Source organism: Myotis davidii, unplaced genomic scaffold (assembly GCF_000327345.1).
Source record: "Myotis davidii unplaced genomic scaffold, ASM32734v1 scaffold530, whole genome shotgun sequence".
NCBI lineage: Eukaryota > Metazoa > Chordata > Mammalia > Chiroptera > Vespertilionidae > Myotis > Myotis davidii.
This window is the reverse complement of record NW_006282272.1, coordinates 419,938-447,687: the sequence shown is the minus strand read 5'-3', so window position 1 is coordinate 447,687 and position 27,750 is coordinate 419,938. Positions and strand designations below refer to the sequence as shown.

Genomic DNA, 27,750 nt, shown 5'->3' with positions numbered 1-27,750 from the left:
TTGATTTTTTACAGAGAGGAAGGGAGAGGAATAGAGAGTTAGAAACATCGATCAGCTGCCTCCTGCACACCCCCCACTAGGGATGTGCCCGCAATCAAGGTACATGCCCTTGACCGCAATCGAACCTGGGACCCTTCGGTCCACAGGCCAACGCTCTAGCCACTGAGCCAAACCAGTCAGGGCCCCAAAACAAAACGTTTAAAACCACCTTGGGTTGTCATGAAAGCTTCATTAAGTGGTACATTTTGATGTGAAATTAAAAGTCAGAGGAACCACTTTTTGAACCTGAAATTCATAGTTTTTCTATTCAGTTTAAAATAGTCACATTTTTTTCACTCTTATCTGAAGTTGTTATCTTGTCCAAATCTTTATTACAGTACAAAAAGTGTTTTTTCCTATTACACGATTCTTCTTATATAATTAAAAATAACAGCTATTTCAGATTAGTAACAATTGCCCAATCATCCCTTATAACGTATTTGAAGAAAAATATTCCATCTTTGATTTTCCTCTTTTTATTTCACATATTCTTTTTTAAAAATATATGTTTTATTGATTTCAGAGAGGAAGCGAGAGGGAGAGAGAGATAGAAACATCCATGATGAGAGAGAATCATGGATCGGCTGCCTCCTGCACGCCCCCCACTGGGGATCGAGCCCTTAACCCAGGCATGTGCCCTGGCCGGGAATCGAACCCTGACCTCCTGGTTCATAGGTTGACGCCCAGCCACCGAGCCACGCCAGCCGGACAAGCCTTGAGGGCACAGTTTCCTCTGTGAACTGTAAAAGGGATTAGTCACACCACTTCACATGCCAACCTTGAGCAAGTTCTGTCATATCCAACCATCTCTGATGTAGAATCTCAATCTGCCCACTTTCCGCCAGCCCCATCCTTCTCCAAGCCTCGACCACCTCTCACAACAGCCTTCTAAGTGGCCTCCTTTTAACTCATCCCTCCTACAGTCCATTCTCTGCACGTCAGCCCAGCAGTATCTAAAGCTCCGAGCTGATAGTACTTTCCTGCTTGCAGCCCCCCAGTGCCCTCCTCGCGCCATCAGGACAAATCCCGGCTCCTCACCGTGGCCGGGAGGGCCCTGTCTTCTAGGTCTGCTTGTACCACTTGCTCCTCTCTCACCAGGTCGCAGCCACAGTGGCCTTCCTTCCATATGTTGACCCTACACAGCTCCTCCCTGCCCCTGGCCGCTCATTGCTCTTCCCCAGGCCTGCACACTCCGAAGGCTGGTTCTTTCGTATCACAAGTCTTGGCTCAGCGCTCACACCTCAGAGGGGCTTTCCCCTGATTATCTAAAGTAGCTCCCGCCTGGCCGGTGTGGCTCAGTGGTTGAGTGTCGACCTATGAACCAGGAGGTCACTGTTCGATTCCCGGTCAGGGCACAGGCCCGGGTTGTGGGCTCGATCCCCAGTGTGGGGAGTGCAGGAGGCAGCTGATCCATGATTCTCATCATGGATGTTTCTCTCTCTCTCCCCCTTCCTCTCTGACATCAGTAAAAATATATTAAAAAAAAATAAAGTAGCTCCCATTTTACTATCATCTCTGCCCTATTATCCTTTCTTTTCTTCATGGTCATGATCATTATATGAAACTAGAGGCCCAGTGCACGAAATTCGTGCACAGGTAGGGTCCCTAGGCCTGGCCGGCAATCAGGGCCGATGGGGGCCTTCCTTCCCCTGGCTGCCGGCTGTGGGGCCTTCCTTCGTTCCACACCACCCCCTGGTGGTCAGCGCACATCATAGCGAGTGGTTGAACTCCGAGGGGACAATTTGCATATTAGCTTTTTATTATATAGGATGATCTTGTTAGTTTACTCCTTGCCATCTGTCTCCGGCTCACATATCTCCCCTCACCCCGTCCCCACTAGAATGGGAGTTCCCTGAGGGTAGGGACCTTGTCCTCACTACCACCCTCAGTGCCCAGCATGGCGCCTGGCACACAGCTGGCAATTACATATTTGAATGAAAATGTCTTTCAAGCATCTACCTCGATATTCAGAGATGACAAGAATTATTTATTATTTTTTGGAAATGTTTACTGATAGGAGTGCACATGTCACTTTGTACTGTAATGTTAACAGTCTGATATTGCAGGAATAAATTGCATTTGATGAAGATGGCTGTTTTATGAGGACTGCTAGAAACTTTTTTTAAAAGGTGAAGGGTACAAACTTCTAGTTATAAAATAGAGGAGCCCCGGGGGTGTAGTGTACAGCACAGAGAATATGTTAATAATATCATAACTTTGTACAGTGACAGATGGTTAATAGACTTATGGTAGTGATCACATCGTGTACACCTGACATGAACAGAATATTGAATGCCAATATACATTAATAAAAAAATCTAAAAATATGAAGAGCTTCTTTTGAAAGGAAGGTTGTAGCTCTGTGGGGGTTTAATGGTTACTCACCATGAAATGAGGTTGTGTTAGAATACGCTTTAGTTCCTTCGCATCACTATTCTCAGGGTAACATGAAATTTCTTCCAATACCTAAAACATAAAAAAGAAAGATATACCATACTGCAGACAGGATATGTTTTAAAACTATAAAAGTCTTTTAAATTAAAAATTATGGATGAGCCTGGCCGCCGTGGCTCAGTGGCTGAGCACTGACCTATGAACCAGGAGGTCAGGGTTCGATTCCTGGTCAGGGCACAGGCCCCGGTTGTGGGCTCGATCCCCAGTGTGGGGCGTGTGGGAGGCAGCCCATCCATGGTTCTCTCTCATCACTGATGTTTCTCTCTGTCTCTCCCTCTCCCTTCCTCTCTGAAATTAATAAAAATATATTTAAAAAAATGAAGCTGTTCTTCAAAAGCTATCCCTTACCACCAAGATGGAGCTTACACATTTAGAATTTGATTGTGACATGAGCCCAGGGTGGTGGGAGGGAAGCCCCCATTGTCCTTTAGAGTAAACATCCTGCTACGGTTCTTAATCGGAGCCGGTTGGGCCCAGAGCGCTCATCTAAAGGCATCCAATGGCCCAAGTTGAGCCAGTCACGGTTGCCCGGCAGGACTGGCTCGGAGGGCCCACCCCTGCGGTAGGAACTCTCGGCTCCCCTGGGAGACCTGCACCCTGGGCAGATGGGACGTCTAAGCGCCCTTAGCCTCAGGCTTCGATTTCAGCAGCAAACCCACAGGCTACTCACCACCTCAGGGGCCATGGGACAAACAGCAACCCGAGGGTCTCTTTCTTTCTTTTTGTAAATATATTTTATTGATTTTTCACAGAGAGGAAGGGAGAGGGACAGAGAGTTAGAAACATCGGTGAGAGAGAAACATCAATCAGCTGCCTCCTGCACACCTCCCACTAGGGATGTGCCTGCAACCCAGGTACATGCCCTTGACCGGAATCGAACCCGGGACCCTTGAGTCCGCAGGCCGACGCTCTATCCACTGAGCCACACCGGTCAGGGCTGGAAGGCTTCTTTCTTATCGGAAAGCACGCGTACCCAGTACTGGTTATGCTGGTCATTAATTGTGCTACACGACAAGCCACTTCTCCTTGCTGTATTTTATGCTTTGAGTTTTGCTACTAGAAAATGAAAGGATGAAACCATATACTCTCTCTGGTCCCTCGCTACTCTCACAATCTATGATCTTATTTCTTTATTTTAAAATTTAATTAAAAAAATTTTTTTAAAGGAAGTTGTATTTTGTTTTATTTTTTAAATCCTCACCTGAGGATATTTTTCCCACTGATTTCTAGAGAGAGCAGAGGGAGACACACAGAGAGAAACATCAGTGTGAGAGGGACACACACGATGGGTTGCCTCCTGCACGCACCCCAATCAGGGCGGGGAGGAGCCTGCCACCGAGGTACATGCCCTTGACCGGAATTGAACCCGGGACCCTTCAGTCTGCAGGCTGACCCTCTAGCCACTGAGCCAGACAGGCCAGGGCTCAATCTATAATTTTAAACACCGAGGTGTGGTCTCCTGCGTTAGAGAGGATGCCTCCTGGCTGGTGCCCGGACCTGACGTGGGTGGGCCTCACAGGCCCCTGTCTGAGGTTTTGTTTCTCAGTGAATATTTGATATTTTCTGGGACAGGTCTTGTGTGTAAAACCTGGTGGGGAAGGAATGATGCCCTTCAGATCCTCTCACTTCCTAAGAAGTAAAGTTTTCAAAGGGAAATGTTTTATTTGCACGAAGGTTTTTATGACATCAAAAAGTGGAAAAACCCCCACTAGGTGTCTCACAATGGAGGAATTGCCAATTCATCAGCATTTAGTAATAAAAGAGAGAAATTATGTCATCATCGGAACTTATATTTGCAAAGATCAAGTTGAAACATAGGAAAATGCTCATTATATGTCAGGCAAAAAAAGGATACATTTTGATTGTATATAAACATTTATATGCAAATGGATCATGACTGGAAAAGGACAGGCAAATGAAAATTACTGAGTTAGGCTGATGGGATCATGCATGAATTTTTATTTTCCAAACTTTCTACAATGTCACGTTTCCATATCAAAAAGGTTTTAAAACGTCTGTGACAGACATACATTACCTGACAATTTATAGAAATGACATATCTCTGAACTTAGATGTTGCAGATATTAAATTAACTTGCAAACATTTCCACCTTAAAAAGCAACTCAAATGTTCAGAACATGTCTGTTTCCATCAAGTGCAGTAACTTAAAAAAAAAAAAAGAGAAGCAAAAGTTGCTGTGTTAACAAGTTCAGGTTCACACAGCAGAACCAGCCCTGGAACCTGGGGAATGCTGCTCTTGGACTCCCAGGTCTGTTTACAAAAATGTCCCTCAGCCCGGCTGGTGTGGCTCAGTGGTTGAGCATTGACCTATGAATCAGGAGGTCACAGTTCGATTCCTGGTCAGGGCATATGACCGGGTTGCAGGCTCGATCCCCAGTGGGGGGTGTGCAGGAGGCAGCCGATCCATGACTCTCTCTCATTAATGATGTTTCTGTCACTCTCCCCATCTCCTTTCCTCTCTGAAATCCATAGAAATATATTAAAACACAAACATACAAAATATGTCACTTACCTCTTTGGCTCTCTGTACTGCATCACTCGGAGGGTTCCTGATTTGCGGCGAAGACTTCGTGTTAATTTTGTCATACAGCTGAAAGCAAAGGAGAAAAGCCAATCACATTATTCTTTGCTGGAATTCAGCACGTCATGTTTATTATTTCACTGAACAATGTTTTCCTCTTCCAAGAGCAGGCTGACGATTTCCGTGGGATCTTCCTGTTCACCTTTTGATCCTTCAAGGAAACTTGCTGGCATAGGAGTTGTGTGCAAATCCTACCAGAACCACTGTTAAAGGGGTGGCCCCAAATTCTGTCAGTGTGGCGACTGCCTTGTCGTTTTCAATTCATCCGTATTTCAGGACTCACGGCATGCTCCCCTCTGATAGAAGCAACAGCGAGTAAGATGAAGGCGGAGGAAAAGGAAAGAATGCTTTTTGGCCAAGACTCGACTGAGGAATTTTCACAGAAATCTCCGTCTTGGGAAAGGGCAAACCAAGCCCTTCCAGGAAGGAATGTTCTCGCAGAGACTCCTGCTTGCTCACCAGGGCTGCTCAACAGGAAGCCAAGGACATAACCTTTGCCTTAAAAATCGAAGAGCCACACAGTTTGCGAAGCCATTCATTTTTTAAATTGTATTTATTTATTTTTAAATAGATTTTTATTGTCAATAGTAGCAGGTACGCTATTGCCCGTGTCCATGGGCTGTGCATATACGTATAGAAGTTCTTTGGTTGATCTCATCCCTCCAACCCCACATAGAGGTGTGTCGGTCTGTTCCATGGCTCCCTGCTTCCGGACTTATTTTGTTGGTCAATTCATTTTGTTCATTAGATTCCACAGATCAGTGAGATCACGTGATATTTGTCTTTCTCAGATGGGCTTATTTCACTTAGCACGATAGTTTCCAGGTCCCTCCATGCTACCCCAAAGAGAAGACATGGGCAGAATCTAAAAATATTTAAAAGCCCCACAAATCTAAATGGTCTAAAAATTGAAATTTCTGAAGACCATTACTTCATTAGAGAAGAATCTGTATAGTGTGGAAATGCAACTGAAAGATTGGTTTCTAGCTCAGATGAAACGTCTCATTCAGCAGCCTGCTTTGAAAAGTGACAAGTTAAAAATGAGCTTGGCTGGGCTGCCACTTCTGGTTCCTCACTTCTCTAAATTACATGGGGATTCTTTTGGGGGTTGGTTTTACCCTTTTTTTAAAAACTCCCCTACTATGCACAGCCATACTATGGAGAGGTCACCCCTCCCCCCGCCCCCGCTCCCCTCCCTCCACAATGCTAAACAAAAACATTGAAAATATATAACACGTAAACGACATGAATAATAACAATGTTTACGACTCTCAAATGCTACTGTGTGAAGAGAAGACTTAACAGAAGCTTCCTAAGTTGGCGGCACTATCGCTCTATAATAATCTCACCACATAAAGTTTGTCTTTTTCTTGACCAAGGGCTACCACGAGCGCTGCTCTCACACTTTGCAGCGAGGATTAGTCCGAGTTTCTATTTACACATCAGATCCATGCGCGCTGGTTGGTACTCACAAAGCCACAGAAATCCCACTGGAGACCTTTTATTTTCGGCCTGGCCTTGCTGTGCCAAGCACGGCTCCCTGGGTCTCAGGTCAGAGTGGTTTTTCTAAAAAAATATTTTTAATTTCAGAGAGGAAGGGAGAGATAGAAACATCCATGATGAAAGGGAATCATGGATTGACTACCTCCTGCACATGGGACTTAGCCTGCAACCCAGGTATGTGCCCTTGACCGGAATTGAACCTGGGACCCTTCAGTCCACAGGCCTGATGCTCTAGCCACTGAGCCACATTGGCTAGAGCTCAGAGTGCTTTCTTGAGGACTCGGAGCATAATCAGCTGAGGGGGGTAGGAAACATGCAGGTTCTGGCCTCCCTCCAGACCTACTGAATCAGAACTTGAAACGGGGTCTAGAAGTGTCTGCTTCGGGTAGCTGTCAATCTTAGATGCAGTGTTAAGTTCTGAGAGTAAGAATAACAGTACTAATAACAACAAGTGCTACTTTTATTGAGCATTTATTACATGCTAGCTCCTACTTAAAGTTCTTAATACACATTACTCAAATAAGCCTATAAGGTTGGCACCCCTATTCTCCTCACTTTACAGATGGGGAAACTGAGGCATGGAGTAGGAAAGTGAGAATCACTATTCAAGCCCTTGTCACTTGTTGATTGGTTGATGGTAGCCATTCTGACAGGTGTGAGGTGATGATTAATGGCACTGAGCATTTTCTCATATGTCTCTTGGCCATCTGTTGAGTTGCATGAGTACTTTATGTATTTTGGAAATTAACCCCTTATCAGATGTATCATTGGCAAATATGTTCTCTCATATAGTGGGTTCCCTTTTCCTTTTGATATCAGAGAGATGCGAATTAAAAGGACAATGAGGTACCATGTCACACCTGTCAGAATGGCTACCATCAACAAACAGGTGCTGGCGCAGGTGTGGAGAAAAGGGAGCCCTCGTGCACTGCTGGTGGGAATGCAGACGGGCGCAGCCACTGTGGAGAACAGTATGGTGTTTCCTCAAAAATTAAATATGGAACTCCCATTGCACCCAGTGATCCCAGCATTGCTTACAATAGCTAAGATCTGGAAACAGCCCAAGTGCCCATCAGTAGGTGAGTGGATAAAAAGCTGTGGTACATCTACACCATGGAATACTATGCAGCTGTAAAAAAGAATCCCTTACCCTTTGAGACAGCCTGGAGGGACCTGGAGAGTGTCACGCTAAATGAAATAAGCCAGTCAGAGAATGACAAGTATCATGTAGAAGCATGCTACAACAGAGCGACGAATCTCAGTGTGTGTGTGGGGGTGGGTGGGACGAGATTAACCAAAGACCTTGAATGCATATATGCAAAACTCAGGGACACGGACAATAGTGTGGTAAAGGCCTGGGAGGAGGTGGGGGGGATGTCAATGGGGGGAAAAGAGGGACATCTGTAAAACTTTTAACAATAAAGATATTAGCCCATCAACTACAGCCCTGCCCTGGTAAAAATGTTAGAATCCTCATCCTTTCCTGGCCAGATGGTAAATATTCGGGCATGGAGGGCCATTTGAACTTTGTCACAACCACTCAACCCAGCCACGCATGTGAAGGCAGCCACTAACGATTCATAAAATAGTGGGTGTGGCTGTGGTGCAACACAACTCCCTTCAAGAACAGGCGGCTGGCTTGGCCCGAGAGCTGTAGCTGACATTCAGGATGGATTGCAATGACAAACAATATTCCTTGCCCGGCCGGTGTGGCTCAGTGGTTGAGCATTGACCTATGAACCAGGAGGTCATGGTTCGATTCCCGGTCAGGGCACATGCCCGGATTGTGGGCTTGATCCCCCGGGGGCGGGGGGGGGGCGGGGGTGCAGGAGGCAGCCAATCCATGATTCTCTCTCATCATGGATGTTTCTCTCTCTCTCTCTCTCCCGCTCCCTTTCTCTCTGAAACCAATAAAAAATATTAAAAAAAACAAAAAACCCACCCCCAAACCAAAACTAAACAACAACAACAAAACCCCCAAATATATTCCTTTTGCTATTTGCTTTCCTGAAAATTGAAGATAACAAATGTATTTGTAAATCTGAAGCAGAGAAGGTGAGGTGGAGGGAGGGAAAAATGTTAATGAATTATCCCTGGAGAGAAAACAAGAATGAATCTATTTGTTTTTTCTTTCTAATGAAATGAGAGTTACCCAACCTCAGCATTTTTTACTAAAAGAAACCCACAAAAACATTAAAAAAAAAAACACCCACGGCGAAATGAGGAAATGTAGGGAGCGGCACGGGAAACGGAGCTGGGCACTGTCTGGTACACAGGCCACGGGCTCCCTGCCCGCTCCGGGCCGCGGCAGAGGTGCCCACACAGCCCGCGGACGCGCTCTGTCTGTCTGCAAGCCCAGTTCCGTTAGGAGGCTGCCTTCTATATTTGAGATGGGCTGTTTGAAACAAAGCAGAATGAAGTCGGTGGTGATAGGAAATCCAGCCCTCCTGACTGCACCCTCCAACATAAAGATGAAGGGATCCGCTACTATGTCACTTTCTATTTCCATTCAAAATACGAAATCATCTCATTTTTAAAATATAAATATATTTTATTGTTTTTTTACAGAGAGGAAGGAAGAGGGTTAGAGAGTTAGAAACATCGATGAGAGAGAAACATCAATCAGCTGCCTTCTGCACACCCCCCACTGGGGATGTGCCCGCAACCAAGGTACATGCCCTTGACCGGAATCGAACCTGGGACCCTTCGGTCCACAGGCCAACGCTCTATCCACTGAGCCACACCGGTTAGGGCCATTTCATTTTTAAACCACACTTGACTATATTGCACTTCCTTTGATTTCTAGTCCTCAAATACATGCCTTTGTTTTCAAGCTCACAGTTTCTACGCAGCATTTAGCAAGGTTGATGTGTCTCTCTCCACTCAGTGTTTCTCTCTCTCTCACCCTCCCTCCCTCCTTCCTTTCCATGCTCTCTGAAAAGCAATGGATGGGTGGACCTTGAGAACGTTATGCGAAGTGAAATAAGTCGGTCAGAAAAAGCTAGGAACTATAGGATTTCACTCAGATGTGGGATATAAAACTGAAACTCGTGAACACAAACACCAGAGTGGTGTTGCCAGAGGGAGGGGGGTGGGGGGAGAAGGGGGTCCTAACATGAGGGGACAGGAGAAGATCTGACTTCGGGTGGTGGCACCTGGTCCTAGACACAGATTTTGCACATTAGTAATCCACACCTGAAACCTGTATGTTCATGTTGACTAATGCCACCCCAATAAAATAAAAAAGGGGCTCTATACCCATGATGGCCTGTCTTCCCTAAGGAGGCCCTTGCTGGCTTCGGCGTTGCTTGTCGGTACGGACCGGCTTTTGTTTCCATCCCATCAGACTAGCTCAACCTTCTAGTTCAATCTAAAAAGACTGTCTTTGGTGGACTAACGGGGTAGGTCACTGGGGCGGATTTCTGGTCAGTTTGCGGCTCTTTCTGAGAAACTCGAACAGTGGCGGCAGATGACCCGACTTGACTGTTCTCTGGGCCTTTTTCAGTTGGCAAAGGACTCTAAAACCCGGTCCTGGGAGAAACAGGTCACAATGCCTATTCTTTTTTGTAAATATGTTTTTTGTAAAGAGCTATCCTCCCTTTAGTTTATAAGGATATTCTACCACCACTTTGAGAAACAAATTATTCCAATGTTATCTTAAACTGTTTCAGAGCTTAGAAAATGAAGAAAAGTTTCCATTGGATTTTTTAAAAATATGTTTTTATTGATTTGAGAGAGAGATAGAGAAGAGGGGGTGGGGGCATTGATGCATCAACATTAATCAGCTGACTCCTGCACACCCCCTGACTGGGGATGGAGCCCGCAACCCGGGCATATGCCCTGACCAGGAATTGAACCCGGGACCTCCTGGTTCATAGGTCAATGCTCAACCACTGAGCCACACCAGCTAGGCCATAACGCCTATTCTTGAGCAAGCGGAAGAAACCATGAGGGAAAACAAGCCTGTGTAGGTGACAGAGGCAGGCCTTATTTTGCCTTTAATCACACCTTCTGCAACAGTGCACTTTCAAATACCAGATCGAAGAGTTTGCCCAACTGTGAGAAATGGCACTATAATATAAAGTTTCCCATTAAAAAAATACGAAAAACATTGTTAAAAAAGATGAAAAACCTCATTTCCGAATGTGCTTTACATACTGAAGCATCCACAACAATAGTGAAATAACATCCACACTAAATGAATATCCTAGTAGTACTCTGCTGCTTTAAAAGAAAACATATTGGCTTTGCCATATACTATGTTATGTAATGACCAATGCAATGCTTATTATGATATGACCTTTACTGTGCGTAGGTAAGCGCCACGCATTGGGACAAGGAGCTGTAGCAAAAGCGAATTTCTGTTGTGGGAAGTTAAAAGAGAACACGACAAAGACAGCCCGGCAGAAGTGGTTGGATGAGACAACGTTTGAAGGGCCGCAAGGAGAAGGTGCGGCTATGTTCCTGGTCTGTGAAGCCAGCCCCACCGAATGTTCTTCAACTGAGCGCATTGCATTCCTGTCTGGGGCAAAAGGCCTCCTTTCCTTGAGAAGAGCAGGAAGAAGGACCAGCGCTTGCTGTACTTCGATGGCATTGGGAACATTCCTTTGCCTTCTCGTAAAGTTTACTGAGGTGTCACAACAGAGAATGGCACTCACTGGGAAACACTGGTACCGGGGACAAGGTGATTCATTGTTCTTGGCATTTTAGAGTAAATCCAACCCCTGTCTGAAGAATTAATTCATCTGAAGAAATAAGGGAACTAGAGGGCCTCCTGTAATTAATAATACTTTCAGTGAAAACCACACATCCTATATAATAAAAGCTCAATATGCTAAGTGTCTGGTCATCTGGTTGGCCGTTTAACCAATCAAAGTGTAATATGCTAATGATATGCTAAGGCCGCTCAACCGCTCACTATGATGTGCACTGACCACCAGGGGGCAGACAGTTGACCAGTTGACCAGTAGACCAGTCGCTATGACGTGCACTGACCACCAGGGGGCAGACACTCCAACCAGTAGGTTAGCTTGCTGCTGGGGTCCGGCCGATCCGGACTGAGTGAGACAGGCTGGACATGCCCTGGAGTCCTCCTGTGGTCCCTTCCCAGCTGGCCAACTTCCCGCATCCCTCCCCGGCCACGATAGTGCACTGGTGGGGCCCCTCGGCCTGGCCTGCGCCCTCTCACAATCCGGGACCCCTTGGGGGATGTCGGAGAGCCGGTTTTGGCCCGATCCCGCAGGCCAGGCCTAGGGACCCCACTGGTGCACGAATTCATGCACCGGGCCTCTAGTTCCTTTCATAAAAAAGCATAACTGCTTGACTGGCATGACTCAGTGGTTGAACATCAACCTATGAACCAGGAGGTTCAATTCCCGGTCAGGGCACATGCCTGGTTGTGGGCTCGATCCCCAGTGTGGGGCGTGTAGGAGGCAGTCAGTCAGTGATTCTCTCTCATCATGGATGTTTCTATCTCTCTCTCCCTCTCACTTCCTCTCTGAAATCGATAAAAACATATTTTAAAGAAAGAGGGATGGGACCCCAAGAAGGTACCAGCTGCTCAGCCTTTGAAGGCCCTCAGACAGGCCTTATTATTGCAGACATTTAAGTGCAAATCGACTGGACTAGAAATTCATGGGAAACTTCGCTTTGGCATTTCCTGACTGGTAGTCTATTTAAACATCCAAATCCAACAGTGTATCAGGTTCTTTCTCAGACTCCAAACTGCTCAAAACCATCAAATTACCGTAGAAGCTCCTTTAGGAAACATCCAAGTTCTAAAAATACACTGTTCCCAAATCTGACTACTAATTTCACATCCTCTCAAAAAAGCAAAACAGTAAATCAAGTCGCAGTTTTCCAGTACCAGCTCCGGGTCAGAGAGAAAAACTCTAACTCTGCCTCTCCCCGAGCAGTAAAGAATGATAATACAGGCGCCAGTGAAACAAAATATGGAGGAGTCCAGACACCGGTTTCTTTCTAATGCAATATTTGAAAATGTTACTGGATCCATGATAAAAATCTACTTATAAATTAATCATATAAAACTGCTAAATTCGATTCCCGGTCAGAGCACATGCCCAGAGTATGGGCTCGATCCCCAGTAGGGGGCATGCAAGAGGCAGCTGATTGGTGATGTTTCTCTATCATTAATGTCTCTCTCTCTCTCTCTCTCTCTCTCTCTCTCAAAATCAATAAAAACAGTAAAAAAATAAAAGAGCTACTAATTACATTTTTAGAAAACATGATTTCAGGGCTTCCCACAGAAATCATCTGAACCAGGTGGGGTCTCACCCTTACTCTGAAACAGCAGTGAACGCTAAAAGCTGCTCCGAGGTATGACAGATGGTGGGTGAATGTTTAAAATTCAGTTGTCAGAGTTTGGCAGGGTGAGAGATAAATGTGTCACTTAACAATGTTTTATGACACTGTTGACTTATAAAATAAACATTTATTCTGTAATAGGAACATTTCCACAAGAAAGTGAGAAGACTGAGAATTACCAGGAAATAAAATTTGCAAATTGCTTTTTGTCTAAAAAACATACACCACACCTCCTCTTGATTTTTCAGCCCATCAAAGAAACATCCATCGTGTGGCCATCCTGTGGGTCACATGCGAGTTCCACGCCCAAACTAGTTCAAAATATCATTAAAAGACATAACTAACTGCACTTTAACCCCAATTCCCGAGAAAGCCCAATTCATGAACGACAGGGTAACGTATCACTTGTAACATGTCACTATTTTATATTAGATTTGTGTCATCTGCACTCATACCCGAAGAATCAATTCAGGGCAAAAATCAGATTCCCATGAGGCACTGGGCTGAATACTGTCCCTCAAAATTCATGTTTACTGAATATGACCTTATCTGGAATACAGTCTTTGTAGATGTCATTAATTAAGATGAGGTCATATTGCCTGGCCGGTGTGGCTCAGTGGTTTAGAGTTGACCTATGAACCAAGAGGTCACGGTTCGATTCCCAGTCAGGGCACAAGCCCGGGTTGCAGGCTCCATCCCGAGTGTGGGGCATGCAGGAGGCAGCTGATCCATGATTCTGTCTCATCACTGATGTTTCTATTTCTCTCTCCCTCTCCCTTCCGGTCTGAAATAAACAGAAATATATTTTTAAAACTGATGCGGTCATATTGAATTAGGGTGGGCCCTCAACCCCATGCCAGGAGGCCTTACAGGAAGTCATGTGAAGGCACAAAGTCACACACATGCCGAAGAAAATGCCACGTGAAGATGGAGTTGGAGATGGGAGTGATGCACCTACAAGCCGAGGACCGCAGGCAACTACCAGAAACGGACAGAGGCGAGGAGGGATTCTTCCCTGGGCTCCTTGGAGGGAACACAGCCCAGCCGACAACCTGATCTAGGACTTACAGCCTCGAGGGAGTAATTTCTGTTTTCAGCTGCCCGGTTTAGGGTGCTTTGTGATGGCAGTTTCAGCAAATTAATACACATGACAAGTTGTATTATACTAAAATGGGTCTGTACATTTCACATACAGACCATCTCCATGACAGTGCTTTTAAAAATATTTTTATTGATTTTAAAAAGAGGAAAGGACAGGGATAGAAAGATAGAAACATGGAGAGAATCTCGGCTGCCTCCTGCACACTCCCTACTGGGGATGGAGCCCGCAACCCGGGCATGTGCCTGACTGGGAATCGAACCCTGACCTCCTGGTTCATAGGCCAATGCTCAACCACTGAGCCACGCCGGCCGGGCTGCACCAGGGCTTTTAAGTTCAGAAAGTAGACACACTGGGCCAAGCTGGGCCAGGCACGGCTCCTCCTCAAGCCTCTTTCTTGCTTCCTATAAAACAAGGAGCGGGGTGTGTGCCCAGTGGAACTGGTTGGGTAGCAAATATTTAGAGATTCTGGACCTATTTCTAACTACAGATGAAACTAGATATGTTTTACTAGAATTCAAATCAGAGAGCATCCCCTCCCCCCCTCAGTGGAGCCACTGTATTTCTTCTTTTGTTTTACTGTAAGTTCTCTCAACATGACACGTGTTTTGTTTCCTCTAAGTAACTGCTAATAATCTTTCTTTGAATGTCGAGTTTGTTTCTGTTTTAAAGGCATGACTAGAAAAAATAAGAGCAGGTGATCTTTATTTAGTCTTCTATAGGAACTGAATCCTGTTTCTTGGCAGCGTAAGAACGAGGGCCTGGCATTTAGCTATTTTGGAATGAACAGGAATTGTTCCAATTTAATTAAGGTATTTTATAAACTGTCTCAGTGGGATTAAGTATCAGTCAATCCCAGGTCCGCAAAACTATGCCATGAGGTGTCGCTACTTGGAATCCTTAATGGGGAACCAACATTGATTTTGCAAAACAAAACAATCCAAATCCAAGGATGAGATCTGGAAGCTTAGAAGGAAGAATCATGAATGGTCCAAGTTCGAGAAGCTTCTTCTCAAGAGATGGCCAGACTGTTCCTTTTTTGGTGCACACCACAAGCATTTAAGTACTAAAGACATTTTAATGGGCCCGGCCGGTGTGGCTCAGTGGTAGAGCATCGACCTATGAACCAGGAGGTCATGGTTCGGTTCCCGGTCAGGGCACAGGCCCGGGTTGCGGGTTCGATCCCCAGTGTGGGGCGTGCAGGAGGCAGCCGATCCCTGATCCTCCCTCATCATGGATGTTTCTCTCTCCCTTCTTCTCTCTGAAATCAGTAAAAACATATTTAAAAAAGTATAAAAAACCCCAAACCAAATAAATTCCTTTGAATGGCTTCTCCATGTGGCCAGTGAATATGTCACTGGCTACTTTGCTGAAATGGCCTCTTGGGTCTGAAACAGGAGCTGAGAAGCCCATCTCTGGGCTGGAGGTCATGATGCCCGCGTTGCCCACGCGGATTAAGCGCTCACCGAAGGGCGGCTCAGTTTGGATCGTTAGAACCAAGTGCCTCCCAACACTGCCCCGGGCCGGCCTCACAGCCGGTCACCGCAGGCAGGGACTGGGGTTCCCGCGGAGCCCCGTCTGCCCAATTCTGTAGACGGGGCATCTTGTCACCGAGCCAGGTGCGCTGGGAGGCAGATGCTGACACGGTGGACACATCTTTGAGTGTATAAGTCAGAAGCACCCATGAGAACTGGAGGCGTGTCTTTCCTCTCCAAGCTCTGAGTCTCTTCTGAGGCTGGAACAGCGTCTACCCAAGAAGGCAGCTGTCATTCCAGATGTTTCCATGAGGTCTGAGGCTGGCATTGGGCAAGAGCTGCTGGCTGGCCCCGCCCCAGAGGCTAGCCTGTCCCTGCCCACTGCCCTTCCCTGTGGACACCAGCCGTGCCCTGGCATTTCCCCCGAGTCTCAGGCTTGGGGCGCTCAGACCCCTTGTATTAGTGAGAGAAAGACAACTTCAGACACCAATGTGGGCGTCTCTGAGCCTTTCCACGACAGGGAGCCCTGGATCTAGAGGAGGCCAGGCAGTCTGAGCCAAGCCCTAGCCACCGATGGCACTGACATAAGCCCAACTCCACGGTCAGCGGCAGCTCCTTGCATCCATCGCACGGCCCGGGCCCAGCGAAGGGCATGCCTCCTGCGGGAGCCGCACCCGGTGAACGCCTTGCATCATGGGCAGCAATGACAGAGCACAACAGACATGTGACTAGCCGGGAACAGAGGTCAACGTCTGGTTTCAATATTATATTGACAACCACGACATTTTACGAAAACGTGACTGAGATGAAGGAGGGTGGGAACGACCGGCTCTGCTTTCTCTGTGCATCTTGACCTGCTTGCAATGGCCCTGTCCCTTCATAATGAAGTGCGTTCTCTGTTTGAAGGAGGAGGCACCGAGTCTCAGAAAACCGGCAACATTAGATCTGAAACGTGGGAACATGGCCCATTACCCAATATTTTCTTGGCTCTTCTCTCTCCTATCCTCATGCTTGAGGCGCGATGTTTTCAAAACAGTGTTTAAAGCAGTGAGAAGTAACCACGGCTGAGATCAATGGGTTCTTCTAGTAGAAATACACACGCATGATTTTTTCCACCGTGACTTGTTAGGTAGGCTATATTGTACTGTGCTCTCTGTCATCCAGCACTTTGTTTTAGGGTTGGAGGACAGGAGGGAGGGGGGTAAGAGATCAACCAAAGGACTTGTATGCATACATATTTTAGTTCTGAATCTGTGATGGATGATTGCCCACGGACTTAAGGCAACCGACAAACGACTATTATGATGGACCTTGAGAAATGAACATAAAGTGAAATGACACGCTGAATACTTACCCCCCCAATGATAACAAACAGGAAGACTTACGTCTAGTAGCGTGTGAAGATGCTGATCTTGGAACACGCTGTGTAGAAAGTCTAAGTCCTTCTCGCTGCAGTCCGTGAGCGCGTGGATCTCTTCCAGGCTGTCCAGCACCTGTGAGACGGCTCCTGCGGGGACAGACAGAACGACAGCCGGCACACAGTCAATGGCGGGCCAACCTGGGCCATCTGCGTGCTGCATTTCAGAACAGTGGGCTACTGGCAGACGTCAAAGGTCAGTGTCCTCAGCGAAGGCTAGGCTTACAGATCTTTCAGGATGGAGTATTTTTGCTGAGTTTATGTTCTTAACAATGTCATGTGTGCGCTTCATTTGTCAGAGTAAATCGAAGCTGGTCTTACTTGAATTAAGGAAATTGATCAACTATAATCGAGCCGCTAGAAGACCTGGGTGCAGCAAGCTATCCATCAGAGGAATGTGGGTTCCCTGGCCCCGTGAGGTGCTGGGATATTACAGGAGTAACACGGTGGCCCTTTCATATAGGCCATTCCAGCAGGAACTGAAGGTAAAGCCAGATCTGAGGGACCAACCCCTTCAACAGGGAGCCCCTGCCGTGTAAAATGGGCTTCTTGGGGCTTTTAAGGCTCAAACTTAAATTAGCAAATATCTCCATCCATTCTCTTCTCTTTGTTCACGTACAAAGTCAAGAGAAGCACGTCACCCTCAGTCCACTGGACCCTTCCTATTCAGAACACAAAGACGAAGGGTAAGTATACTGACTGACACTTCCAAACACCATCCTTCATAATAAAAGCGTAATATGCTAAGTGTCCGGTCATCCGTTCAACCAATCAAAGCGGAATATGCTAATGATATGCTATGGCCGCTCAACACTTGCTATGACGCACACTGACCACCAGGGGGCAGACGCTCCAACTAGTAGGTTAGCTTGCTGCTGGGGTCCGGCCAATCAGGGCTGAGCGAGATGAGCCGGACACGCCCTGGAGCCCTCCCGGGGTCCCTCCACGGCTGGATAACCTCCCATGTCCCTCCCCAGCTCCTCGTGCACCAGTGGGGTCCCTCGGCCTGGTCTGCACCCTCTCGCAATCCGGGCTGAGGGACCTCCCCCCCCACCCCCCGAGTGCACAAATTTTGTGCACTGGGCCTCTAGTGTTAAATATTAGGGCAGACCATTTCTGCAAGGCCAAGCATATGGTAGTGCAGTCACTTTCTTTCAATTTCCTCTTCTTTACCCTGCAGATGGCCTGTACACACTTACTCCAGAGAAAGAATGGAAACCCTGAGGGGCGGGGCTTCAGGAACCAGTGTTCGATGCTAGGGAAACCCTAAGCACAAGCGCCTTGTCGCACATGTAAGTCTTGGATCAGCAGCTTTCAGCGGCAATTTTGTCCCTCATTTTTGGTTGTCACAACTGTGGTGGTGGGGGCAGAGGTTGTGCTACTGTCACTAGCGGGTAGAGGCCTGGGGTGCTATTAAACAGTCCACAATGCCCAGGACAGTCCCCCTTCCCTGGAAAGAATAATGCATCCCCAAATATCAACAGTACTGAGGTTGAGAAACCTTGCTTTAGATGAAGATACGAATCGGGAATCTGTCTGTTCTGGAACGCGATGCTGTTTCTAATGACTTCTGTCTTGGACCTTATCCATTTGCACGCCCTTAGTGGTAAGAATGTAAATGGGGCCGAAACCGGTTTTGCTCAGTGGATAGAGCGTCGGCCTGAGACTGAAAGGTCCCAGGTTCGATTCCAGTCAAGGGCATATACCTTGGTTGCGGGCACATCCCCAGTGGGGAGTGTGCAGGAGGCAGCTGATCGATGATTCTCTCTCATCCATGTTTCTAACTCTCTATCTCTCTCCTTTCCTCTCTGTAATAAATCAGTAAGATATATTTAAAAAAATGCTCATGAGCTTTGATTCGGTAGTTCCATTTACAGAACCCGCCTTAAGGAAAAACAGGAAACGCAGAAAAAGTACTATGTATAAAGATTATATGTATATGCCTAAGTGACCTTTACAACCAGTCGACCAAATGACCAGTTGCTATGATGCTCACTGACCACCAAGGGGGGAGATGCTCAACGCAGGAGCTACCCCCCGGTGGTCAGTGCGCTCCCACAGCTGGTCAACCTCCCGTGGTCCCTCCCCCTGGCTGGCCAGCCAACCTCCTGCAGTCCCTCCCCCCAGCTGGCTGCCCCGATTGGCCCTGATTGCCGCCAGGCCAAGAGACACCAGCCGTGCACAAATTCGTGCACCAGGCCTCTAGTTTATAATACAAAATGGAAAAAAATCTAACAATTAGAGAATGATCACATCAAGTACAGGACATCTATAGAATGGACTATGTAGCCAAATGAAAACTGCTTTTAAAGACTTTTAAAATAGAAACCCTCATGATATGAAATTCAACAAAGCAGAATACAAAAACGCATAAATGGTATTTTCCCAATTGTGGCCGATAAATACATAGTCAGAAAAAACCCTGAATGAAATACACCAAAAGGGTAACAGTAGTTATCTTTATTTTCCTATTCAGACTTCATTCTGTTCTTGTCCATACGTTCCAAGTTTTCTCCACTAGAAAGCAAGTTGCTATATAAGCAACGGCTTCTTTGTGGTACTATTTATTATGTTAGAGATGTGGGGCGTAAGCTATAAATCAAGTGGTTATCCACATGGAAATTACTGTGGCTAGTTTTATTAAAATTTGATTTTTTATTTTGTGATTCACATCCAGTTGTAAGAAATAATGCAGAGATCTCACGTGCACTTCCCCAGGTTCCCCCAAAACTGTCATATAACGTCACAACGGGAATGCTGACACTGATACTAGTTAGGTTACAGAATATTCCCATCACCATGTTTTAAAGGCACATTCATTTCCCTCCCCCCCTCCCTCCTAACCCCCGGCAACTACTAGTCTGTTTTTCATCTACACCAGTGGTTCTCAACCTTCCTCATGCCGCGACCCTTTAATACAGTTCTTCATGTTGTGGTGACCCCCAATTTCATTGTTACAAATTGAACATAATTAAAGCATCGTGATCAATCACAAAAACAATATGTAATTATATATGTGTTTTCCGATGGTCTTAGGCGACCCCTGTGAAAGGGTCGTTCGACCCCCAAAGGGGTTGCGACCCACAGGTTGAGAACCGCTGATCTATACCTTTGTCTATTACTATAACATTTCAAACATGTTATAGTAATGCAACACACAGTATATAACCCTTTGGGATTGGTTTTGATACCTTTCATAAACCCATGCCAATCTGAAGACACATGAGCATGCACAGAGGGTGATTGGTTCTTCTCTTGTCATTGTTTCTTTTTCATTAATATATTTATTTTTTAACATATTTTTTATTGATTTCAGAGAGGAAGGGAAAGGGAGAGAGAGATAGAAACATCAGTGATGAGAGAGAAGCATGGATCGGCTGCCTCTTGCACGCACCACACTGGGGATCAAGCCTGCAACCCGGGCATGTGCCCTGACCGGGAATCGAACCCTGACCTCCTGGTTCATAGGTCAACGCTCAACCACTGAGCCACACTGGCTGGGCTAATTTAATCCTTTTTAATGATGGGCAGTATTCCATGGCCTGGATGTGCCACAGTTTGAGCATTCACTGTTGCAGGCACTGTGGATACCTCTTAGCTTTGAATAATTACGGACACCAGGCTAGGGGTTCTCTTTCACTGAAAACATTAAACAGATATGAATGAGATAAAAAGTACAGGCAGAAATCAATCCTCATTTTCCCCGCTGTTTGTGAAAAGGTATGAACACGTTAAGCGCCCAGCCTGTTTTCTCTTCCGGACAGAAAGTGTAGTGTCAGTCCCCGGTGACTGACTGGGCGCTTACCGTGTTAATCCAATCCACTTCCTTCTACCTGCTCTTCTCAGGAACTTTTCTTTGTTCTGGGTAGGAAAAAAGATCTGGAAATGAGTTCAAGGCCAGCTCATTCATCATCCTTTATTGAAAGCCTTGGGAAGCAAGAGATGACATGAAGAAATCAGTCCCACATGTTGCAGGGAACGCCCGACCCCAGCGCACCATCAACAGCATAAGTAGAGGACTCCAGCTTTATGAAGCGACTAAAGCCAGTTCTAAACTTCTGGCCTTATGGAACGGCAATGACAAAAATATGAGTGGAAAAATTTTTTTTGTATATTAAAAAAATTCAACAGATAGCATGGAAACCTAACAATCATTTTCACTCAGTTATTTTAGTGAAATCCTAATTTTCATTTTTTTTCCCCAACAACGCTTATACTGCTGATATATAATCTAGGTAGAAGTTGATGAAAATAGCCCAGCGCCGTGGCTCAGTGGTTGAGCGCCGATCTATGAACTCGGAGGTCACGGTTCAATTCCTGGTCCAGGCACATGCCTGGGTTGCGGGCTCGATCCCCAGTCGGGGGCGTGCAGGAGGCAGCCGATCCATGATTCTCTCTCATCATTGATTTTTCTCTCTCTCTCTCTCTGAAATCAATAAAAATCTAAAAAAAAAAAAAATAAAACAACCTTGTATCTAGTGAATACTAAGGTGGCAAGTGTAACGGCTGGGAAGTAATTTGGCCAAATGAGATCAATGTATCATTTGTTGGTCTGTGAATTCCCACAGGTCTGTGCAATTCCTGCCCCACCTACACACTCCATGTGTCACCCTATGTGTGCACTTGTTCATGCTCCTTTTCTGTGCTGGGAGGTCCTTAAGGCAGATCTATATTTGATTCATTTTGTAACACCACAAGGTACGCATTGACTTAATGAAGCACTAAAACATCATAATAGCAGCAGTTCCCGATTCTTGAGCATTTATTATGTGCCAGGCACATCCTCAGGATGCATTACCTGACCTTTCTAGATGGGGAAGGGAGGTTCAGAGGCCAAGGAAGGCCACAGCTCCAAGTGGCAGAGCCAGGACTCAACTCTGGTGTCTTGCTTCAAAGTCTATGCCCGGCCTGACTGCTACTCTGACTGGCCAAATCAGAAAAGATAGGGGGGACCTTCAACAAGAAGCTACATGTGGTTCATGTGTGGATATGGTGGTTAAGAAAGAAGTTGAACCCTATTGAGCCAGACAATGACCAAAGTCTTTACTGAACGGTCCTGCTTTTTGCCAGATGCGAGGCAGGAGCTTCCGAGAAAACAGGTGTGAGCTCTGGCCCAGAGGAAGACTCTCAGGCTGCTGTGTAGTCAGCCTGAAGTAAATGGGCACAGATATTGGTGAGGAGTTGGAGGAGTCTAATCTGAGAGTAGGCCCAGTGGACGGGCAGCTGGGAAACAAAGGCATCTGTTAATCTGCTTCCAGAAGGTGAGACCCACTGGGTGCACAAGCCTATGTAACCACTTTGAATGTCTACCTTTTCTGATCTGATTTAGTCTTGTCTTGTACCCTTATGTGATTAAGTTTGTGACTTTTCAATCACGAAAGGAAACATTTCCATAGCTGTTCTCAAGTTGCCTATTCAAATTCTGAAAAGTGCCCTAATTTGAAGTTTCTGAAATTAGGTAGGGAAATTAGTTTGTAGGCCATTTCTCCTTTGTCTTTTCAAGTTGAGTAAACACTATTTTTGGTCTAACCTCAAAATCTTTGTTCACCTTTGATTATTTTAGCACCTATCACTGACACCTCCTCTAGTTCCGTTCTTTCTTTCTTTCTTTGCGTGTGACCAAACCATAGTCACAGTTTTAGTCTGACAGATGTATACTGTGGGGAGCGGCTACAGCGTTTGGACAGGTTCAAGCCTGGGACTAATGAGAGGGTACGATCCTTTTGTGGCAAAGCCACGTGCAAGTCCCAGCACAATTCTAGCCAAATGCTATGGTTGTGAGCTTGACCTTATGGTCCGAACCTGTGGTCCCATGTGGCTAAGTGATATGGGCTGTGGGAGGTGCAGCAAGTAAATAAAGCTTGATCAGGGGCATGTAATTGAGTGGATTCGAAACCCGAAAGTATGTTGTAAACATCTTGACCACGCCCTTACGTTGCCTCTTGGAATCTGGCTATAAAATAGACTCGGCTTGTAGTCCATGGCGCTGTCTCTCCATCAGAGAGCAGTGTCCCACCCAGACCCACCTTTCTTCTCTTGTCTGTCTTTTCTCCATCCTTCACCGCCCCCTCTCAGGTTCACCAATGGCCGTGCTGGCGCAGCACAGTATATAACGGATACCTATAGTTCAATGCCAAGGCCATCTAAAAGTCCCATTATTTTTCAATTCATCATCAACCCTAAATGTACACAAATACATTCCTGGGGCTTTTTCATTGCTATTGGTTTTATTTTTAAAATATATCTTCATTGATTTCAGAGAGGAAGAGAGAGGGAGAGAAACATCAATGAGGAGAAAGATTCATTGATCAGCTGCCTCCTACACACCCCCTACTGGGGATCAAGCCAGCAATCTGGGCATGTGCCCTTGATTGGAATAGAACCCAGGATCCTTTCATCTGAAGGCTGACACTCTACCCACTGAGCCAAACCAGCTAGGGCCATTGCTAACTGTTTTAAACTGAGGCAGCAGTAAAAATGAATACAACACATGCACAGGCTCTTAAGCTGCTACTAGTATTTGTTTTGTTGGTTGATACTGTCATATCTGAAAGAATGATTTACTTTTCTCAAAAACGGAAAAGGATGTTTTTATATAAGACCTCTAAGCTTGTAACTACCTTGAAGAAAATCAATAAATAAATAGTACACGAGTTCACCCCTCTAACTAAGGGAGGGAATGGTATCCTATTCGTGCTTGTGTTCCAGACTGCCCTTTCATTGTGCTTTAACCACAATAAAATGTGTTCCATTCAAATTTAATTTTTGGAGCAAATTCTGAAGAATTGAAAATAAGGTATCATAACAAAATCAGAAAGAACAGTTAATTTAAAACTCATAGACACAGACAGCAGTATGGTGATCACCAGAGGGAAAGGGGGTGGGGGAGGTAGTTGAGGATAAAGGGGGATAAATGGAGATGGAAGGAGACTGGACTTGGGCCGGTGAACACACACTGCAGTATACAGATGGTGCATTGTAGAATTGTACACCCACAGCCTATATAATTTTATTAACCTATGTCACTCCTAACAAATCCAATACAAATTAAAACAAGAAAATTATTCTAATACTTATATCTGTATAATAGTTCATAATGTCCAAAGTGCTTTGACGTTTATTGCCTTATGTGATGGCACAATAACTGTTCCCTGTAGGCAAATATTTTCATATTTGAAGAAACAGAGTCGCAGCAGGGGTGAGTAACCCTGGGGCCACAGCAGTGAGCAGAGGACAGAGAGTCCCAGGGCCCAGGTCTCTGATAACCCACTGCAGACTGGCCCCTTCAGGAACCACGTTTCTCTGTCATCAAGGTACCCGAATCATTTGCATCCGGTAATGAGGTGATATCCAATTTCTGTTCTCTCTTTCAGCTCAATTTTACCATATAAAGTTTATTTTCTTTTTAAAAATATATTTTTATTACTTTCATAGAGGAAGGGAGAGGGAGAGAGAGAAATATCAATGATGAGAATCATAGATCAACTGCCGCCTGCACGCCCCCTACTGGGGATCAAGTCTGTAACCTGGGCCTGTGCCCTTGACCGGGAATCGAACCCTGACCTCCTGGTTCCTAGGTCGACGCTCAACCACTGAGCCGGGCATAGGCTTATTTTCTGAGGCCTTGATCCAAACTCTCACAATGAAGAATTTATTAGAAAGTAATCAAGTGTTGCCTCCAGAACAGTATTGTACTTTAATTTTGCATACTTCATTTGGTAATCAAGTTTGTATCTAAAAATCAGGATGATAATTGTAACTCTCAACATGCCTACTTTTTCTAAGGATCTCACTGATATAAATGGGTTTCTCGAAAGTTTTCTGCTACTATTAAGAAATAATCAAAAAAGCAGAAAGCTGTCAACAGTTTCAACAGTTTTCTGAGTCTATTTCTTTTTTTATTTTTACTGGAATTATTGGGGTGAGATGGGTAAGATGATATAGAGTTCAGGTGTACAATTCTGTCATACATCATCTGCATATGGCTTTGTGTGCCCACCACCCAAAGTCAAATCATCTTCCGTCACCATAGATTTGCCCCCCTTGACCTTAACCCCACCACCCCTCTTCCCTCTGGTAGCCACCATGCTGGTCTGTGTCTATGGGTTTCGGTGTCAAAGTCCTTTAAATACCCTTCCGCTGGCTAAGTGCCTCTTCACACAAAGCTGCCTGACCGGGAAAAGCACTTCTGGATGCCTCCAAGAGGCTCTCATTCCCAAATGACATACAGGGTCTGCTGAAGCGGAGAAACAAAAGCAGTTACAAGTGGGAGGAGGCTTACACTTCAATAGCCGTTAACTTGTATGTGGTAGGCAGCCCCTAAGATGGTCTCCGACATCCCTGCCTCGTGCTAGTCACGCTCTTGTATAAGCAGCCCCTTCCCTGGAGTGTGGCTTGGACTTAACTCACTTGTAAGGAACAGAATAGGGCAGAAGTGCTAGGATGTCACGTCCAAGATTAGGTTATAAAGACTGCGGCTTCTCTCAGGCTCTCCCTTCTACTTTTGTCCTCCTTCTCTGATTATTCATGCTGGGGGACGGGCTTCTGTGTTGTGAGCAGCCCTGTGGACAGGCCCCACAGCCAGCGAGGGGCTGGAGGCTGCCAACAACCACGCGAGTGAGCCTGGAAGAGGACCCCACCGCCCCCGCCACAGTTGGGCCTTCACATGAGATCGCAGCTCTGGATGCCGGCTTCACTGCAGTCTCCTTTTAAGCAGATGAAAATTCCCTCTTCATTGAGGGTGGGCGATCAGACACGCGCACTACATGATCATTCTTTTCCCTTTTATTTGCAGCACCTGGGCAGTTTCTAAGCCCACAGAAACTGTGCGGTCATTCACGATATAGCAACCGATGAGACGCGGTAAGTGTTGTAGTCACGCACCACTTAACGACGGTCAGGTTCATGACAGACCACATGCACCACGGTGGCCCCACAGGTAGAACGGAGCTGAAAGTGCCCATTGCCTAGGCATGTGGCTGTCATGATGTCGTGGGCAGTGCATTCCTCACATATTTGTGGTGACGCTGGTTCACATGGGCCTGCAGTGCTGCCAGGCACATAAAGCGCACGCACTGCACACCATTACAGCCAGAGGCCCTGGCACCAGGTGTGTGCAAGTGCACGGTCGGGTGTGTGCACGGTGACGACGTGGCCTTATGACACATTTCTCAGGATGCACCCCATTGCTAAGTGGCAGAGGACTCGGTTAAATCAGCTATAGTTTGAGCTACAACTAATGTAACAAAAACATGCCCAGGAATTCAATTATGAGCTTCCAGACTTTCTAATTTATCCCTGTCTCTTACATACTTTCCCTCCAGTGAGCACAACATGAAGGAAAACTCTAAAATTATCTCAATCAGAATTCCAGCTAAAAGGAAAGAATAAGTTCTTTCCTTTTAGCTGGAATTCTGATTGAGATAATTATAGATTCCTATGCAGTTTTAAGAAATAATACAGGGATCTCTTGTACACTTTGCTCAGTTTCTCCGCTGGTAACATTTTACAAAACGATAGTGTAATATCACAACCGGATACTGACAGTGGCACGATCTGCCCACCTCATTCAGATGGCCTTAGTTTTACTTGTACGTGTGTGTGTGTAATTTCTTACATACCTTTTACTTTAATATTCTTATACTCAAATAACATCCCTTTGTATTTAAAATCTACACGTTACATGGTTCTTTATAAATGTTCTTTCTGGAGGTAAAAGTTGTTAAGAGACAGGGATTCCGTATTTTATTTCATAGCTCAATGTTAATACACTGAAGAGAGTCAATACCGGCAAGTAATAAAAACCGCTCACAGCTTATGTGAGCGTCAAAGGCAAATTCACTTACCCGCAGCTTTCTTGAAAGCAAACTATAAAGTAAAATGTTACCCTTCCCCCAGAATTAATGTTTGTGCTTGAAACTCATCTGTGAAATCATATTAAATGCAGTTACAATTTTAACACTGCCTCTTTGTCCTCTTATAACAGAAGTGAGAAGTTAATGTTCTCGATATAGCAATGCCTCAGGAAACCAACGCGCCCAAGTTTTGAAGTGATGACCCGGCAGTGTTAAAATTCGTGATTAAACATCGAAACACAGACAAGCCAAGGAAAAAGTCAAGCTGCTTAGGAACCATGCAAAGCCACACACCGGTGCATAAAAGAGAAATCTTAGAGGAAAACGAAGGGATACCTACTTTCTGCGGCTAGAAGTCCTAGGAGGAAGGCAGCATATGGACAAACGACAAACAGTATGATTTTAGAGCAAGCAGGTTATTGAGCCAAGCAGGGACCCAGCTGAGCCCAAAGACAGCCCCCGTGTCTGAGCACACTCAGTGGGGCTGCTGGGGTTTCAGGCATCCAAGTGCTGGGTTCTGATTCTGCCCTCTCTGACGGACACTGTGAGAGCAGAACGTTTCCACTTTGGGTTATCAAGTCACAAAGCTGCCATATGCTGTTTAGCAGATTAATCGAAACAAATTCGAGTGAATATATTAAACTAATTTGAATAATCAAAATAGAAGAGAAGCTCATCTAAAACTTGCTTTACAATGTAAGCAGCATTCCTACACCTGTTAAGAGTCTTCTTTAGATGGCCAACGGGGAAGCGGATTCGTTTTAAATTCAGTTTTAAATTGTGATTTGAAGGAGAATTTTGGGGGGACCAGAACACGATTGTTAGCTCTTCATGTTGCCAAACAGGTCATTAAAAAAATCGAAGTACCTAGCATTTATGATCGTTTCAGAGAAAGAACAGAAAAGGCATTAGGTAAAGATGGAAAACAGTCCATCTTAAGAAAGGGTAGTTGGTGACCTTACACTGTTCTCTCTCTAACCCTC

At 45.6% G+C, this 27,750-nt stretch overlaps 1 protein-coding gene across 1 annotated transcript in view; it reads right to left on the bottom strand.

The window, feature by feature from the left end:
• CASK (calcium/calmodulin-dependent serine protein kinase (MAGUK family)) overlaps window positions 1-27,750 on the bottom strand; it is a 232,579-nt gene that overhangs the window by 58,449 nt on the left and 146,380 nt on the right. The window contains exons 11-14 of the mRNA XM_006752810.2: window positions 27,108-27,125; window positions 16,882-17,003; window positions 5,027-5,104; window positions 2,425-2,505 (exon numbers count right to left, since the gene is read on the bottom strand). Coding sequence (XP_006752873.1) covers window positions 2,425-2,505; window positions 5,027-5,104; window positions 16,882-17,003; window positions 27,108-27,125 — 299 coding nt within the window. The remainder of the gene's footprint in view (window positions 1-2,424; window positions 2,506-5,026; window positions 5,105-16,881; window positions 17,004-27,107; window positions 27,126-27,750) is intronic.